The 18,534-nt window shown below is 51.7% G+C and overlaps 1 protein-coding gene across 10 annotated transcripts in view; it reads right to left on the bottom strand.

The window, feature by feature from the left end:
• CRACDL (CRACD like) overlaps positions 1 to 18,534 on the bottom strand; it is a 125,405-nt gene that overhangs the window by 14,744 nt on the left and 92,127 nt on the right. For 8 of the 10 annotated variants that reach the window (XM_069583873.1, XM_069583874.1, XM_069583876.1 and 5 more), the window contains exons 4-7: positions 13,539 to 13,674; positions 13,045 to 13,209; positions 7,259 to 7,486; positions 1,593 to 3,153 (exon numbers count right to left, since the gene is read on the bottom strand). In XM_069583873.1, coding sequence (XP_069439974.1) covers positions 1,593 to 3,153; positions 7,259 to 7,486; positions 13,045 to 13,209; positions 13,539 to 13,674 — 2,090 coding nt within the window. The remainder of the gene's footprint in view (positions 1 to 1,592; positions 3,154 to 7,258; positions 7,487 to 13,044; positions 13,210 to 13,538; positions 13,675 to 18,534) is intronic. The other 2 variants (XM_069583877.1, XM_069583878.1) reach the window with 1 other exon arrangement.

Below are 18,534 nucleotides of genomic sequence, written 5' to 3'. Positions count from 1 at the left end.
AGCAGCAGCGCAAATTACAGCCAAGGGGTCTGAATCAGGAAAGTTACCTGTGGTGGCTCTTTCGGGGATGTTGTTCTGGAATCTTCACCCTGGAAACACCTGCATCTTTGGGTGTTGCCTTAGGAATTTAAAGCCCCTGATTCTCTTTTTTTTATATAATTTTCTGATTTTTTAAAATTTATTTTTAATTGGCAAATAATTACTTTACCATGTTGTGTTGGTTTCTGCCATATAACAGCATGAATCAGCCTTAAGTATACATAAGACCCCTCCCTCTTGAACCTCCCTCCCACCCCCACCCAATCTAGGCGGTCAGGGAACACCAGGCGGCGCTCCGGGTGTTACAGAGCAACTTCCCACTAGCCATCATTGACACTTCATATGCGGTGATGTCTGTGTTTCAACGCTGCTCTCTCAATTCGTCCCACCCTCTCCTTCCCCCACTGGGTCCACACAGAGCCCTTTATACAAGGCACTTTTACTAATATCTTAGGAGAAAGAGCACAGCGTCTTTGAACCTGTCTCGTGTGTGCCCTTCATCGCTCCTTTAGGGTGTGAGATCCTGAAGAACTGGCTTCCATCTCAGCTGTCGCACAATGAGTCCTAAAGGAGTGCCAGACTTAGAGCACCCACTTAAAACATCCTGTAAGTTGTGCTGCTTTATAAAACCTACCATGGAGAAATTTCTCCTTTGGACTCCCAGATCACACACACACACACACAACTTGCATGCCTAGTTCCATCTTTGGCACACCAACTGCCATTAATAAAAGAAATCAGCCATGAGAGATTCTTTAGCTCTGCCGAATATATCTGTTTCCAACAGATCTGTTTCCAACACCATTTCTATAAATAGTGATGCATGTCAAAGACACAGAAAGGTCATCTATTTTGTGTCTTATTTTAAAAGGCAGTTGCTTTAGAAGTTTCTTACTTTCTACCCCAACCTTAACACCATCTCCCTTTGGGGACAGTGCACGCCTAACCTGTGGAGGAACTCACAGACTCACGACTCCAGTAGAGGAGATGCTTTCTGTGTGAGGCTGGGCCCTGGGAGCCTGACTGTTAAACAGGAGGAGGTTTTTCCTTGAGAGGAAAGGTCAGAATGATGCTAAGTGACAGCAGAGCCAGATGCTTCATTTATTACAAAGAACCAGCTCAGGCCCCAGGAGGACCTCCATCCAGAGAACACACATATCCCGGAGTCTGGGCCTCTAGAGGAAGAAGCATGTGAGTGGTCCACTGAAGACCCCACCTCCTCCCAGAATGTTTCCACATTTTCCTGACTTCTCTGAACAGGGCACGTGGGATCTTAGTTCACCAACCAGGGATGGAACTGGTGCCTTCTGTACTAGAAGCAAGGAGTATTAACCAGTGACCACCAGGAAGTTCTTTCCATTCCTAACTCTTGATTAAATATGTTAGTGCTATCAACAGAAATTTTTACTTTTTTTTCCAGTTCTCCAGCAGCAAGGTTTTCACCGAATGCATTTACATACCTTAGAGATGCCCAGAGAGACGGTCCAGCTGACCTGACTTCCCCCTACCCCTCTGCACACACCCTCCCCAGGCCACTCCACCTGGTCTCTTACCAACTGCCCTGTGCGGTGACCTCCTCTCAGCCCGGCTCTCCTTCCGAGGATCCATGGGCAGCCCCACCTTCTCGGGGTCCCCAGAGCTGGTGTCAGGGGGCGCCGGCAGCTGCGGGAGGGTGAGGGTCTGTAGCAAGGGCTTCCTGGGCAGGGGCGGCTTGGAACTGAGCTGCTCCGTGGGCAGGGTCTTGGCCTTCCCCGGCTCACTGGGGGGCCTGGCGCCTCGGGTGGAGGGGCCGCTCCCCGGAGGCCCCTTGTCGTCCCTGGACAGCAAGCTCAGCCCTCCTCTCTCCAGCCTGACCTCCGCACTGTACCTCTTGATGGCCTTGCCCTCCGGGCAGGGAGCTTCTCTGTGTTTGAAGGACAGAGACGTGGAGCGGAGCTTGACGGGGAACGGGCCTCCTTCCCCGCCTGCCGCCCGCTCCTGGGCAGCCGGGTCGGCCGTGTCCGGAGAGCCGCGCTCGGCCGGGGTAGGCGGCTTCCGAGGGCCGGGCTTGGGGCCCTGGGGCTCGGGGGGCGCCGGGAGGTCGTCGAGGGCGGCCTCGCTTTTCCAGGCCGGGCCGCTCCGGAGAAGCGGCAGCCGTACGGCGGGGCCACGGGGCTCCAGCAGGCGGCCTCCCGCACGCGGCCACTCCCGGCCAGACGACACCGAGAACTTCTTGGCGGCCCCGCGCGCCTCGCAGCCTCCGCGCTCTGTCTTGCGCTCCGGGGCCCCCGAGGGGGACCCCGCCCGCTCGGTCTTTGGGGGTCCTGGGGGGACGAGTCCCTGCTCCGGGGATCGGGGCGCGGGCGCCTGGGGAGGCGCCTCGGAGGCGGAGGCAGGTGGCGAGGGGGCCTTGTGCTTCAAGCAGCTCTTGGGGGGCGGCGGGCTGGGGGCCGCGGCCGGACTTTCCGGCCCTGCACCCTCTGGCGTCGGCAAGTCCAGCGCCGGCAGCGGCTCCCTCTGGCCGGCCTTGTCTGTTCCGTCCAGACCAGGGGGCGTCTCCTGGGTGGCGGCTGGGCCTGGCTCAGGAGGGGTCGTGTCCCCCTCGGGGACGCAGGGAGACAGTCGACCCTCGACGTTGTCTCCCAACGCACAAACCGCCTCATCCGCTGTGTCCCCACCTGGGGGACACGCGCTTTCCGAGGACAGGTCCTCCCTCTGGTTCTCGCTGTTGGGATTAGGGTCTGGGGAGCCTTCTGGGCGAGATGGGGACTCCGAGTGGGGAGTTGGGCCTGACAGGGGCTCTGTGACCTCCATGACCTCCAGGGTGGCTTCCAGCGTGCCCTGCGGGGTGTCCTCTGGGGTGGCCGGGCGGCTGGAGTTCTCCCCTGGGGGGCTCTCCTCCTCGGTGCTGGCAGTGAGCGCCGGGCAGTGCTGCAGGCGCGCCCGCCTCACACGGGGCCCCGCGGGTGGCAACACAGGGGCGGGCCCCTCTGGCTCAGAGCCTCCGTCCTGACCTGCCTCCTGCTGCCCAGAACTGGGCTGCTTCTCCGTGCTGACTTGGAGTGGCAGTTTCTCATCGACTTCCTCCTCCTCTGGGGTGCAGGTCAGATCGCTCAGAGATTCTGACTGTGCTCTCTGAAAGTAAAGGGACAATGGACAGCAGCGTTAGGATGAATATTAGGAAGCCTGTGGCCTCCCCATAGGGCTTCCCAGGTGGCCCAGTGGTAAAGAACCCAGCTGCCAATGCAGGAGACACGGGTTCCACTCCTGGGTCTGGAAGATGCCCTGGAGAAGGGAATGGCAACCCACTCCGGCGTTCTTGCCTGGGAAATCCCATGGACAGAAAGTCCATGGAGTTGCAAAGAGCTGGACACAACTAAGCGACTAACACTTTCACTTTTCTTTCCATGTCCTCTTTGCACTTGGAGAACTGGAAGCTCAAAGAGGTCCCCGGTTCCGCCAAGACTGAGCTAATAGGTGGCTGAAGGGCAAAGCTGTTCCGTCTGACCCCCATGCTGCCCCAGAGCCCGTGTCCCATGTCAGTGCCCTCTCTCTCCAGGGCTGTACACTCATAGTGAGGGCAGGCTGGTTTGCCTAAAAGCCAGTTCATATCAGGTCCAACACAGTCAGCAGCAAACCATCTCTGTTAGGACAAAGCCCAAACTTTTAAGCTAAATTTGAAGTCGTATATTCTTCCATTTTAAATTATTTCTCCCACTCCCTACTCAGGTCAAGCCAAGCCTCTGCCACTGTATGTGCCAGATTCTGGATCTGAGCGACTGGTCGGCTGGCTGCTCCCCGCTCACCTCCAGGGCTCCCCCAGGACCTCCAGAGCTATCTCCAATTTCACTCCTGAAGAAACCCTTGCCTGGTGTGGTGTGACAATAAGACATAGCCTTGGGCCTTCCCTTGTGGCTCAGACAGCAAAGAATCTGCCGGCAATGCAGGAGACCTGGGTCAGAAAGATCCCCTGGAGAAGGGAATGACTACCCACTCCAGTTTTCCTGCCTGGAATATCCCACAGACAGAGGAGCCTGGCAGGCTACAGTCCATGGGGTCACAAAGAGTCAGACACAACTGACAGACTAACACTTGTGCTATTTTTCTTCCGAAAGGTCTCCGGAATCTACAGTTAGTCCACTTCCTCCCTGCTATCCACAAAGTCAATTCCTGCTCTTTTAGGAGGGAAAGGAGATCATGGTAATCAGGATCATTCAAAAGCAAATGTGAAAATGACCAAAAGGCCGAGAGCATTGATGCTGGTGTTTTCAACAAGACTTTAGACCTGTCTTCAGGTTTTTCAAGCATCACCCTGGTTGCTGCACACGTGCAGTGACCTCCTTCTGTCCTTTTAAGAAACACCCAGGGGACTGTCTGCACTAGGTTTTGGTTGTTATTTTAACACTTCCCAGCTGGCATCTGCTTGCTAACACAAAATAACCGGGATGTTTGTGATGACACCAAAGCTAGCCATGCCGTGATGCACAATCCTATTCCTCTGGTTTTGAAAAGAGGAACATGTGAAATTTCCAGAAGAATTTTCAAAGGTTTCAGGTTCCTAAGATGTTATTGGGGTGTCTCAGGTGGTGCTAGTGATAAAGAACCCACCTGCCAATGCAGGAGACATAAGAGATGTGGGTTTGATCCCTGGGTGGGAAGGTCCCCTGGAGGAGGGCTCGGCAACCCATCCCACTATTCTTGCCTGGAGAATCCCCATGGACAGAGGAGCCTGGAGGGCTACGGTCCATAGCATCGCAAAGAGTCGGCCACGACTGAAGCAACTTAGCAAGCATGCAAGGTTTTACTTGTCTTTTGTTACTGAGGGAAATCCCTGATGTGGAAATCCTTTAGGATATGGGTCATGTTTTAAAATGACTGGAACTCAGGCTAAGTCCACATAAAGTTGAGGAGCAGGCCTGGCTTGGGTACATCCAGCTTGAGCCACTGACAGCTCCAAGGGGGTTACAGTGGGGGACCAGGAAGGAGGAAGCTGGCATGGACCCAACAGTGACACCAGTGACACCTCTGTGCAATCCAGAAAATACAGACACCTCCAAAAACGTCTGCTCCCGACCCAGAAAGGGGGCAAGATGTGCAGAAGGCGGAGTTTAAATCGAGGAATGACCAAGTTTACACAGACTGCCTAAATCAGTCTGTGTAAATCAGTAAATCAGCCTGAAATCTTCTTATCCTAAAAGATGGGGTTCAAGAGCTAAGTCAAGTTCAAAAGTAAAGAAAGAGGAAGAGCTCTGCCCAGGGGACAGTAAGAGAGGATGATGCATTTCCACCTGGAGTACGAGCTGGGCTTCCTGCTGCCAAGTCCTGGGCAGGCAGTGGCTGGCCACACACACACCCTTCCAGGGCAAAAGACATCCCCATGGGAAGGAAGCTCAGACCTGGGCCAGAGGGAGCTGGCTTTGCCTTGTCCTGTGGCCGCGCTCGGCATGAGGGTAGGCAGATTGGAGTCAGTGGGTCTTGCAAGTCCCAGTGGCACTGAGCCTTTAACTGGAGAGACACTGCACACAGAAGCATTTGCCCAAACACCTAGGTCCCCCCAGTCTGCCGGGGGGACAGGACAGGCCATTAGCCCAAGGGTAACATGGCCTCCTTCTTTCTGCAGCGTTCTCTCTCTCAGAATTCTATCCTGCTGGCGTGAGTTTAAAAAGCACCTTCCACAATTAAAGAATGTGAAAATCCTACATTACTTCATGTAAACCTTTAGATGAGGAACAAAAGTTACTGTACAACTTGGGGCAAATTATAACATCTCTGAGTTCATCGCTATTCCCTTTATTTAAAATCTAGTCTGTAAACCAATTATATCAAGTCTAGAATTTTGATTCTGGAACATAAATTATAAACCACTTCCATAATATAATAAGCAAGAGACAGACAGGGAGAAAAAAAAAGGAAAGCGCCTTCCACATGCCCAGAAGAAAAGCCACTCTCTCCAGGGGGTCTCTGAAATCTGAGAGAGCCCGCCCACTGCCTCCCGCTGCAGTGTCCAGCTTGCCCTGGTACCTCATCAACACCTCATGGTCTTGTCCTGAGGGAAGGAGGAAGGGATGTCAGTCTCTGAGTATCCCTTCCTTAGCCCTGTCATTCCGGGTGGCCAGGCTGGCCCCACACCCTGCTTCTCAGCTCATCTGGGGATGAGGCGTGGCAGTGGTGAGGGGGACAACTGTCCCGTGAACCTGATGCACTGCACGAGCGCGCTCTCAGCTCCCGGGGGACCGGCTGATGCCTGCCCTGGGCAGCACGTCCTTACAGGGCACCACTCCTCCGCCGCTGGGTGGGTCCTCACCCCAGGCAGCGTCCATTCTAGCTGTTCAGCTTCTTCCCGCTCGTTCACTCACACACGTTTGGTCATTCATTCAGGTGTTCCACTAACACCCATGGGGATGGCATCTCTGTGACTAGAAGCTAGAAGCACAGTCTTCTCACAGAAAGTGAAAAAGTGCTAGTTGCTCAGTCATGCCCGACTCTGTGACCCCATGGACCGAAGCCCGCCAGGCTCCTCTGTCCATGGAATTCTCCAGGCAAGAATACTGGAGTGGGTTGCCATTTCCTTCTTTAGGGGATCTTCCTGACCCAGGGATTGAATCCAGGTCTTCTGCATTGCAGGCAGATTCTTTACCATCTCAACCACCAGTGAAACCCAAGCGCCTCCATTGACAAAGGTCACATCTGTGTGTGGCCAGTGCCATGGAGAAAGTGCCCACAGTGATTGGCAGGTGGGCTGCTTTCCACAGGATGCTCGGGGGAACCTCATAGGGAGGACCTGGAAGCCCATCCCCTCAAGGGCTGAATAGGGGGTGTCCCAAGCAGGGGATACAACAGCAGGTCCTAAGGCCTGGGATGGGAGACAGCCTGGTGAGCTCCAAAAGAAGAAAGGAAGTCAAAACATGTTTGGTGAGAACAGGAAGAGGTAAACAGGCAGGGCCTGGTTGTGCCAGGCCTGCAGTGTGGACATCACACGGAAGGCAGTGGGAAGGAGGCGCCCCATGGCTCACAGCAGGCTCTTGGCACGCGTTGTAGAATGAATGACCGAACAAATAAGTAACTGCTTTGTTGGGAGGGGCTTATCTGACTTACGTTGAAACCCCGAGCACCCCCAGCTTCTGGAGTCTGGTCATGGTCCCACAGGGGTAGGTGGTGGTTCAGAGGATGGGGACCCTACAGGGAAGGAGCCGGGTGTCTGGGTGCTTGGGGCCTGCCCACCCTGCCTCTGGCCGGTTACCGAGGACAGCCGCCTCATCTTGCTGGACCGCTGGTTGCGGGGCTTGACGAGGAGCTTGTGCTTGGCCGCAGAGTTGTCCAGGCAGGAGGAGAACTCTGGGGGGTAATCGAAGTCAGCCACGGGCACCATGCTGCTGTCCGAGGTCCTAGGGGAGGCGGAAGTTTCGCTCGCTTGCCTGGAGAAGAGCTGGTCTGGAGACTGCGGCCGAGATGAGGAAACCACACAGACCTTCAGGGGACAAGGAGCAGACAGGCCAAGCATCAGCCTCTTGACAGACAGCAAACAGCACAGCCAGCACATCAGCCTCCCCTTTCATCATGCTCATCTCTGGGCTCCGGGTTTGAAATGGTGGGTCAACCCTGCAGGCCCATCACTCATTTCCAAGAACCCGAGTCTGAGGTGCTCCATCAATGGGTAACTCTGCCTTCGCCCACCCACAGCAGCTGCATAGGTGCTTCAGACAAGGAACTTTCTCCCATGAAACTGACCAGCCCGATTCCTCCGAGGGTGGGGTCAGGCTTGGCCCCATCTCTGAAAGTCATGGGCAAGACCCAGGGGTGTGAAAAAAGAGAAAGAATACTCCAGTATTCTTGCCTGGAGAATCCCATGGACAGGGGAGCCTGGCGGGCTATATAGTCCATGGGGTTGCAAAGAATCAGACATGACTAAGCAACTAACGCTTCTAACACTAGGTAACATCATGTTTAATTTTTTTCAGGAACCATCATACTGATTTCCATAGTGGCTACACTATTTTATATTTCCACTAACACTGCACAAGGGTATCAATGTCTGTATTCTCTCCACCAACATTTGTTATTTTCTGGTTTTTTTTTTAATAGTAGCTGTCATAATGGGTATGAGGTGGTACAATGTTTACATTTTAACTCAAGATCATAAGTTTATGCACCTCAATATGATTTAGTCAATGGTCTTCTCAGGAATGAGGCAGCAACAGGATGATGCGGGTGGCCAGCGGCCTGCTAACATAATTATCTCCTACTGTCTGATGCCTTGAAATTATAAGATGCCTGCTCCTTGGAAGAAAAGCTATGACCAACCTAGACAGCATATTAAAAAGCAGAGACATTACTTTGCCTGCAAAAGTCTGTCTAGTCAAAGCTATGGTTTTTCCAGTAGTCATGTATGGATGTGAGAGTTGGAACATAAAGAAAGCTGAGTGCCAAAGAATTGACGCTTTTGAACTGTGGTTTTGGAGAAGACTCTTGAGGGTCCCTTGGACTGCAAGATCCAACCAGTCCATCCTAAAGGAGACCAGTCCTGGGTGTTCATTGGAAGGACTGATGCTGAAGCTGAAACTCCAATACTTTGTCCACCTGATGTGAAGAACTGACTCACTGGAAAAGACCCTGATGCTGGGAAAGGTTGAAGGTGGGAGGAGAAGGGGACAACAGAGGATGAGATGGTTGGATGGCATTACCAACTTGGTGGACATGAGTTTGAGTAAGCTCCGGGAGTTGGTGATGGACATAGAAGCCTGGTGTGCTGCAGTCCATGGGGTCACAAAGGGTCAGACATGACTGAGTGACTGAACTGAACTGATCTGATGCAAGTACAAAGTTTATCCCTGTAGACTGGGAGAAGACAATTACTAAAATGAGGGGGTGGGACTTTCCTGGAAGGCCACTGGTTTAAGACTCCAAGCTTCCACTGCAGGAGGCACGGGTTCAATCCCTGGTCGAGGAACTAAGATCCCACATGCTATGCAGCCAAAAATTAAAAATAACAAAAACAAAACTATTTGTAAAAATAGATAAATAAAATGAGGAGGAGAGGAATCTAAGTGAACATAATCTCTTTTAGTTCTGTGGCTTTATCGATTCGAGTTCTTAGGGGAATAAAATAGGAAAAATTTTTAAATGAACCACAGGACTCACGGCCATGTCTCCCTCTATGCCTGTGGCCTTGACTCCCACCCAGTTGCTGATGCCTCGGGAAGTCACCTGCGACTGGACAGGTGATGTCTTCCCCAGGTAGTTCTCCTTAAAGTCATGGCAGGATGCGTCCATGTCACTCTGAGTCCATGTTAGAACCCTGTGCCCTTGTCTGGAGGGACAGTGATATCCACACTTGCTGAGATTTGGGTTTTCTTTCTTACTGTCTGGGACTCAAGAGAGCAAACAAGATGAACTGCTCTGCACATGGGGTGACTCCATGAGTGAGAATGATCCCCAGCGACGACGTGGGCTGGGGTCACCCCTCTGTAAACCTGAAGGGCCAACATTCCCTGCCTGCTCTTCATGGGGCTCCCAAGTGTGCACCGTCCAAGCAGACGGTCCACCCTGGCTCTGAAGTGGGTGTCTGGGAAGGAGCTGAACGTCTCTGACCCTGAACTTGGGCCTCTGTCCCCGAAAACCCACCTGCTGGCCACCACGGCTCATCTTCCTGAAAGGGGACTGGGCCCTCGCCTCTGTCTGAGCTGTCGTTCTGAGAGTCCTTGGGGCCCCTTCCTGATTAAGGAGAATCAAGCTCTGTCTCTGATCAGTGAGGCAACTACGTGAGCTGGGCTGAGATCCGGGAGAGGAGGAGAAGCTGACTTGTCTTTTTATCTGCGGGCCGGCAGCTTCTGGAGCTCATGTTTACACTGCTTGCTCCCAGTTCTCCAGTATTCCTGGAATCTGTGCTTCTGGATGATTCTGGAAGTGGAGCATTTAATAGGAGTCTAACAAGTTGCTCTTTGTTGGGGGACTGTGGATCAAAGCCCTGAGGAAGTAGCCTGGGGTTCAGAGGCTTCTGTGGGGTTACCCTGGGTGACAGCTGCTTTACCCTAACCGTCCTCAAAAACAGGGGCCCTGACACTGAGGAAGGGGTGGAGTGTGGTGCGCGGGGAATGGGTCCCCGCGCGGGGAGGCACAGAGCTGCCTGAGCCCACTCCGTTCTCCCCCAGGTCCCAGAGGCAACGGGCCAGGCTGCGGCCTCACCAGCAGTGATGGCTGTGCAGCCTTTGGCTGGCAGAGCTGGGCCGTCTCCCTTGCTCTCTTCCTCATCACCCAGAGCAAATGAGACCTGCCAGTCTGCCACCCTTGACCCCCTGTTTCTTACTTAATGGCAGGAAACCTAGACAAGGACCTCTTAGGTGTAATTTTACCTTAAACATCACTAAGCAAACATCATCCATTGTTACCTCACATGCTAGAGCAACTTAAAAATAATCCCATATATTTTCTGAAAAACCCATTCACCAGGAAATGTTATCTTGGCAGTGTCACCAAACACATTTTACTGAAGACCTTTTCTTCATAATAATCTTCACTAAGTTTCTCTGTCGAGCAAGTGGGCCTGTGTGAGGTGTCACAACAGGAAAAGATCAAACAGCCCACAGTCCCATCCTTTTGGGGTTTATGGTTCCATTATATCAAATGCTGTGTGTGTTGTTTTCCCCTCTTGGTTGACTCACTGGGCCCTAAAAACTTTCAGGGCACAAAATATGGTCACTGCATCTTCAAAACCACAGCAATAAATATATATATATATTTTTAAGTCTTAAAGGCTCAAATTTTGGTTACCGATGATGCCAGTGAATGGGTCCTATTACTCAATTAAAAAAAAAAAAAAAGAATGTCACCACGAAAGGAGGGATGTTGAAGACAAGGTCAGCCCTGCCCCGTATGAATGGCTCCTAGTCAGACTGAAATTTCTGCATCATGGCACTTTATGGGTTTGAGGCTGGGTTCACACTTGAATCCTTAACAGATTTAGAAGCTATCAACTCTCCTATACTGTCTATCCCAGCTGACTGTCCCAGCTAAATGCAGAGAACCATGTTGCTGGGAACGTCAGAGAACCATGGGATGGAGTGGAGGTGAGTCAGTCTATGGTGGTTCACGTTCCCCCACCACATGGTACAAACACAAAATCACATCCATTCCTGAGGCTCCGCCAATGAAGATGCCGAGATATGTGTGTTACCTGGTGATGACACCTTACACGGCCATCAGCCTGTCACCTTTCCCCAGCACCTGAAGGGTGCAGGGTGAGCCTGGAGTCCAGGAAATGGGCCACACCTTCCTCCGTGTCTCCTCTGCTTTCTCGTCCAGCTGGGAGAGCAGGTGCGGGTGGCCCACTGCCCTCTGACCTGCTCGTGGAGCAAGTAGGGCAGAATTCTGGAAGGAGTCATTCTCTGGCCTGCTATGAGGGAACCCCTGCCCTGGGTGTGTTCACACTTCAGCTATACCACAGCCCTTCCTCTGCCTTCTGAGAACCCACAGCCACACCCAAGTCAGGTAAATACTCCTTTTCCTGCTTTTGAACTCTGGTGCTGGAGAAGACTCTTGAGAGCCCCTTGGACTGCTAGGAGATCAAACCAATCAATCCTAAACGAAATCAACCCTGAATATTCACAGGAAACACTGATGCTGCAGTTGCAGCTCCAAAACTTTGGCTACCTGATGCGAAGAACCGACTCATTGGAAAAGACCCTGATGCTGGGAAAGACTGAAGGCAGGAAGAGAAGGGGATGACAGAGGATGAGCTGGATGGCATCCTTGACTCAATGGACATGAGTCTGAGCAAACTCTGGGAGAGTGGAAGATAGGGAAGCCTGGTGTGCTGCAGTCCATGGGGTTGCAAAGAGTCAACATGATTGAGTGACTGAACAGTGACAATCTGCCTTTGCAGGGGAACTTCTGAGCTTCCCAGCTGAGCTGACTGCTGAAGCTATTTCAGAGCAGCACAGAATCTGCAGAAATCCCCCAAGGATGGCCCTTGACCAGGGCACTCGGACCCTCCGTGGGCACACAGGGCAGGGATGTGGCTCTAGCTAACGGATGATGGCGCTGGTAATGCCAGCTCCACCCACCCCACCAGGCGGCTTGTCTACAAGGGGAAAATGGTCGTCTGTTTGGCCACTTACGCATTCGTGTAGCACCAGTGACATATATTTCATCATTCAGCCCACCCTAGGGACTCAGGTGGTGGCAGTGTGGGCCGTGCTGTCTGTATACAAGGGGAAAAGGCTCAGTTCTTCCTCCTGGATTTCAAAGCAGATGGGGGGCTTCTGGGATCAGTCTCCCCCCTTATGGGGTCAGAGACACCTCTCCTGCTTGTCAAACTTTCCCTGTTGCCCTGTCCCCCAGCGCCACATCTCACATTTCTAGCCCTAAACCAACAAGTTCTCAGAGTCCCAAACGCAGACGCAGGAGCCTAGACTAAATCGGATGTGTTACCACTCGCTGCTTGTGCGCAGTCACTCAGTCGTGTCCAGCTCTTTGTGACCTCACGGACTGAAGCCTCCAGGCTCCTCTGTCCATGGGGTTTCCCAGGAAAGAATACCAGAGTGGGTTCCCATACCTTCTTCCAGGGGCTCTTTCAGATCCAGGGATCAAACTCGTGTCTCCTGCATTGGCAGGCAGATTCTTTACCACTGAGCCACCTGGGAAGCTCCCTTCTCCCTCCAGCCAAATATCATGAGGACAGAAAGCAGACTCCGACTGTTTTCCGTTTTCAAATGGGATACCTGCTCTGGTCATCTGCTCAGACAGGAAAAAGGAGGTTGACTGCATCAGATCTACAACCACCGTGGAAAATGCTCCCCAAACCGTATCCCTGAATGAGACTTGAATTTCTGCTCAAAGAATGAAAATAAATACAGCCCAAGGATGGACAGTGGGCTCCAGTGAGCTGGCTGGAATCCCTCCAGGCACATTGAGCGGGAGTCTTCATGGGAATCTTCGGGGAACACACACAGGGGCCACCAGAGCCCGACGGCCCTGTGTGGAGGCAGGGGGAGGAGGTGGAGGGAGCCGGGTGGCGCAGGTGGCACTTGCCTTTATGGTAGTGCTGGAACCAATGTCATGAAGCAGGGACATCTCGGGGGGGCTCCTGGGCAGACCGTCATCCTCAGAGCTCATGCCGGCATCATCTCCCCGCTTGGTTGGAAGGCTCCCGGGAGGAGGCGGCGGCCCCATTTTCACATTACACTGTATTTTTAACTAGATTGGAATAAAGAACATTTGCTGTAGTTTTCATCAGTGACTTTTCTCCCCAAACTCCCCTGCTGTAATTCATTCATTCCGGAGGTATTTTTAACATCCTTGCCCAGGCCGGGGAGCTAAATAAACTCAGTGTCTGCCACCAGTTCCCCTGCTGTCATCTTGAAAGTGAGTGGTTATGAATGAGGAGACATGGCCCGACTGTAACTAACTGGGTGAGTCTTGGGAGAGCTGTGACATGCATTCGATTAGGCTTTAAAATATATCAAGGAAAAGCAGGTATCATTTTAAGACTTCCCAATGCATATCCGCTGCCCAGGAAAGTTTACCTGCAGAGCTTTAATCCGGTCACACACGTTTTCTTGGGAAAACACCCGCACTGGCCGAGGAGGGTCCTGCCCCGATTCGGGGATGAAAATACTGTCGTGGGAGAGGGCCCGGCTCCCCAGCGTGCCCCTCGAGTCCCTAGGAAGAAAGAGGCACTGCGACTATGGGTTTGGGCTCGGGATCAACCTACGGGTATGAGGGTAAGGGCACACCCTCCAGCAACCGTCCAGCCGTATTTTGTTTGTAACTGCTCTGAGTCAGCTCATTCCATCAAATACCGCAGTCAACTATTAGAAGCTCTGCAGAGCTAGGAATTTTCCTGACATATCTGAAGGAGGTGTGAATTCTTTTCATTAAGGGGAAAACCGAGGTCTGATGAGGTGAGAGGTCCAGAACAGTAGGCCTGCAGAGAGGAAGGGCTGGCAGGGGGCCTGGGCTGGCTGGCAGGCTGTGAAGTGGGCTGTGCTGCACGCCCGGGGAGGGTCAGGTCGTCCCCTGTTGGCGAGCGTGCACTCCCTTGGGGGGCCGGAGGCCGTGTTTGCACAGGAGAATGAGGGCCTGCTGGACAGAGGCATCCTCACCATGTGGTCCAGGACATACACAATCACGAATTTGAAATGAGGATGGCGGGCTTCCCAGGTGGCTCCCAGGTGGTAAAGAATCTGCCTGCCAATGCAGGAGACGCAGGTTCAGTCCCTGGGTTGGGAAGATAGCCTGGAGAAGGGAATGGCATCCCAATTTCTTGCCTGGAAAATCCCAAGGACAGAGGAGCCTGGCGGGTTAGAGCTCACGGGGTTTCAAAGAGTCAGAGATGACTGGGTGACTAAGAGCAAAAGGACAGATCAGGAAGATCCTGCATGTCTCGCAGCAACTAAGCCCCTGAGCCACGCTCCTGAGCAGCAGCTCCTGAGCCCAAGAGCCTGGAGCCCGTGCTCTGCGGCAAGAGAAGCCACCGCAGTGAGAAGTGAGTGCCGCAACTCAAGAGGAGGCACCCCCCCCCTCGCCGCCCCCGCCCTGCTCACCCCACACGACTAGAGTAAAAGCCTGGGCAGCAAGGAAGGCCGAGCACAGCCAAAAATAAATAAGTAAATAAATAATTTACGAAACGAAAACTGCCAAGTGCAAAGCCACGCCCCCTCACTGCTGATAATGATACTAGTGCAACTCGGCCAGCGTGTAGGTGGCAGGCCCTTTGGGCGTCATCGGCGCAGCCCCTTCCCCGGCCCCAGGCTCCAGGCTCCAGTTGGAGACGGAACCCACAGGATGTTCACAAAACATCCTAAGAGGCTGTGGTAGTTCGTGTCAGATGTTCCTAGTGGCAGTGGCAACCTGAACAATAGGTGGAAGGAGGTGACTCAGACGAGACGAAGGAAGGAAAGCCTGGCCCGCAGACACTGCCATCTTCAGCGCCAGCTGCCCCCGACCCTGCCCTGGGCATCCTGTCCCCTGGGAGACCCTGGGGACTCCTGGGTGTGCCCTTGCTCCCCACAGACCTAACTGTGCTGGTTAGTGACATGAGACGCCTGGGCCCTGGGGCCCTGTGCTGTAGAGCTGCGACGCCTGCACCTGGGCACACCTCCTCGAGAGGAACAAAATACAAGGAAACGGTACGGACTGAAAATAACTGCATGCATGCGCAGCTGGGGCCAGTTCTGGACAAAAGATACGGAGAGACCAGAAAACCCAACTGCTACTTTTGAAGAGAGGGAAGCGAAAGCAGGGGGCCGCGCGTGTCCCTTGCACCCAGCACCACCTAAGCCACCCCTGTAGCCCGACCCCTGGACACACCTCTACCCTCACCTCATATAAGGAACAAGTTCATCCTTCTCAAGGAGCCAGCAAGCAAGAGAAATTATTGCTTCTTTTCATTTCCCCCTGTTTCAGCAGGGGCCCACGTAAAGCCTTGCCTGAGCTTCTTCTCTGGCCTCTATTTCTATTGATTGTGCTAAGTTGCTCAGTCATATCGGACTCTTTGCGACCCTATGGACTGTAGCCCACCAGGCTCCTCTGTCCATGGGATTTCCCAGGCAAGAATACTGGAGCGGGTTGCTATTTCCTTCTTGAAGGGATCTTCCCGACCCGAGGATGGAACCCGCATCCCCTGCGTCTCCTACATTGGTGGCTGGGTTCTTTGCCACTAGCACCACCTGGGAAGCCCACTTCTATTGCTTAAGGAGGCCAAGAGCCCTGGTCAGCAACACTTTCAGCCACGGCAGTAAGTGTGTCAGTGGGGAACTTGGAGTTCCCAAGTGCCCGCACGTGTCTGGGAGAGAGTGAGGCCCAGTGAGAGAACCAGGAGGGCCCCTCTGCCAACAACTCCTGTCCCAGAGGTCACATGCACACCTGGGGCTCCCTCCCACAGTGGGCAGCCTGTGGCCATGCCCTCTGGAAACCATAATCACTGCCCAAACACCTCCGCGCTGCGTGTAACTAGAATTCGAGACAGTGTGGAAATGCCCTGTGCCTGAGGCCACTGACAACAGTAGCGTTTATACGCGCAAGAGGCTGGAGGCAGGCCACGTGTCCCCCAGCAGGGGGACGTCATGCAACAGACAACAGAGGCTCTGCAGGTGACCGAGCGGTGAGGCGCATCCTTGGGTACAGGCGACATCAGAGCCTACTAAGTGAAAGATAAACACGGAGCACTGTTTATGGTGGGTTAGCTCTGCCTGGGAAAGGGCTGTGAACATACATGAACATACGTGTGTTTGTGTGTATTTTTTAAAAGGTCTTTTGTTTTTGTTTTTTTAATACCTCGGCTGCACTGGGCAGCATGTGGGATCTTAATTCCCTGACCAGGGCTTGAACGTGCACCCCCTATATTGGAAGCATGGAGTTTCAACCACTGGACCTCCAGGAAAGTTCCCATGTATATTTTTTTAAAAATAAAAAATGGAGGATAAGGAACAAATGAATAAAAATAGTCTCCTTGAAGGGGAAGGACAGAACAAGATGGGCAGACAGGGTGCCACAGTATTTACTTACAAGTATAATTTTGTCTTTGAAACTATGTAAACATTTGGCATAGTTAAAAGACAAAACCAAAAAAAAGGGAAATCAATTGGTCTCTAAAACCAGAAAACAAACAAGTCTAATTTTACATCAGGTTGCTGGCATAACCACACAGAGAAAAGAATGATTTCAAGAGACTTTTTACTTTTGACTCTATATCCGTAATAGGATACATCTAAGACCAAAAAGCACAAAGACAGCAAATTGTAGTTCTTATATCAGTAGCAATGTTGATTTAAAAAAAAAACAACACAGAACAATCTTTATAGTATGTAATACCTCTGTGTGGGGAAGGGAGTAATAAAATTATTATATGATGAAGAAAATAATTTTGTTAGTCTCATTAAGAGCCAAGATTTCCAGTATTAGAGAAAAATGAATTCAAACAAAGAATTAAGGAAGTAAAATTTTTGTACAATTAAATCTGAACTGGAAATATCAATGAATTAATGATTTATTTTTCTCTCTTAAAAAGAAATATTTCCTGGCTATATCTACTGGAAAGGCTTAGAAGCAATGATAGCTGACTAGTCAATCCTAAAGGAAATCAACCCTGAATATTCATTGGAAGGACTGATGTTGAAGATGAAGATGGAGCAATACTTTGGCCACCTGATGCAAAGAGCCAACTCACTGGAAAAGACCCTGATGCTGGGAAACATTGGGGGTAGGAGGAGAAGGGGGCAACAGAGGATGAGATGGGTGGATGGCATCACCGACTCAATGAACATGAGTTTGAGCAAACTCTGGGAGATGGTGAAGGACAGGGAAGTCTGGTGTGCTGTAGTCCACGGGGTGGCAAAGAGTCAGACACGACTGAGTGACTGAACAACAACTAGCAACCATCACCTCTCTGTGGTCTCTCAAAACCACTTCACGCTAAAGGAACCTGTGAGGAAATGGCTGATTACAGGTCTAGGGCAGGAAATGTGCAAAATAATTGAAAAGTTCTCAACAGGCAAGAAAGAAAAGACCCCTTCAGAAGCAAATGGAATGTCAAAACATCAAAAGAACAAGGAACTAATCTGAAGTGACCCTCAGTAGCATAAGACGGGACAATGTGAGCATAAAAATAAATAAGGATTGGGACTTCCCTGGTGATTCAGCGTAATTCTAAGTCTAATATTAGTAACTGATAGTCTCATATTGGGCTTCCCTGGTAGCTTAGCTGGTAAAGAATCTGCCTGCAATTCAGGAGACCTGGGTTTGATCCCTGGGTTGAGAAGATCCACTGGAGAAGGATATGGCAACCCACTCCAGTATTCTTGCCTGGAGAGTTTCCATGGACAGAGGAGCCTGGATTGACTGGTTGGATCTCCTTCAGTCCAAGGGACTCTCAAGAGTCTTCTCCAACACCACAGTTCAAAAGCATCAATTCTTTAGCACTCAGCTTTACAGTCCAACTCACATCCACACATGACTACTGGAAAAACTATAGCTTTGACTAGATGGACCTTTGTTGGCAAAGTAATGTCTCTGCTTTTAAATATGCTGTCTAGGTTAGTCATAACTTTCCTTCCAAGGAGCAAGCATCTTTTAATTTCATGGCTGCAGTCACCATCTGCAGTGATTTTGGAGCCCAAGAAAATAAAGTCTGACACTGTTTCCATTGTTTCCCCATCTATTTGCCATGAAGTGATGGGACCAGATGCCATGATCTTCGTTTTCTGAATGTTGAGCTTTAAGCCAACTTTTTCACTCTCCTCTTTCACTTTCATCAAGAGGCTCTTTAGTTCTTCTTCCCTTTCTGCCATAAGGGTAGTGTCATCTGCGTATCTGAGGTTATTGATATTTCTCCTGGCAATCTTGATTCCAGCTTGTGCTTCTTCCAGCCCAGCGTTTCTCATGATGTACTCTGCATATAAGTTAAACAAGCAGGCTGACAGTATACAGCCTTGATGTACTCCTTTTCCTATTTGGAACCAGTCTGTTGTTCCATGTCCAGCTTTAACTGTTGCCTCTTGACCCGCATACAGATTTCTCAGG

Source organism: Ovis canadensis, chromosome 3 (genome assembly GCF_042477335.2).
Source record: "Ovis canadensis isolate MfBH-ARS-UI-01 breed Bighorn chromosome 3, ARS-UI_OviCan_v2, whole genome shotgun sequence".
Lineage (NCBI taxonomy): Eukaryota > Metazoa > Chordata > Mammalia > Artiodactyla > Bovidae > Ovis > Ovis canadensis.
This window is presented reverse-complemented; position numbering and strand designations above follow the sequence as displayed.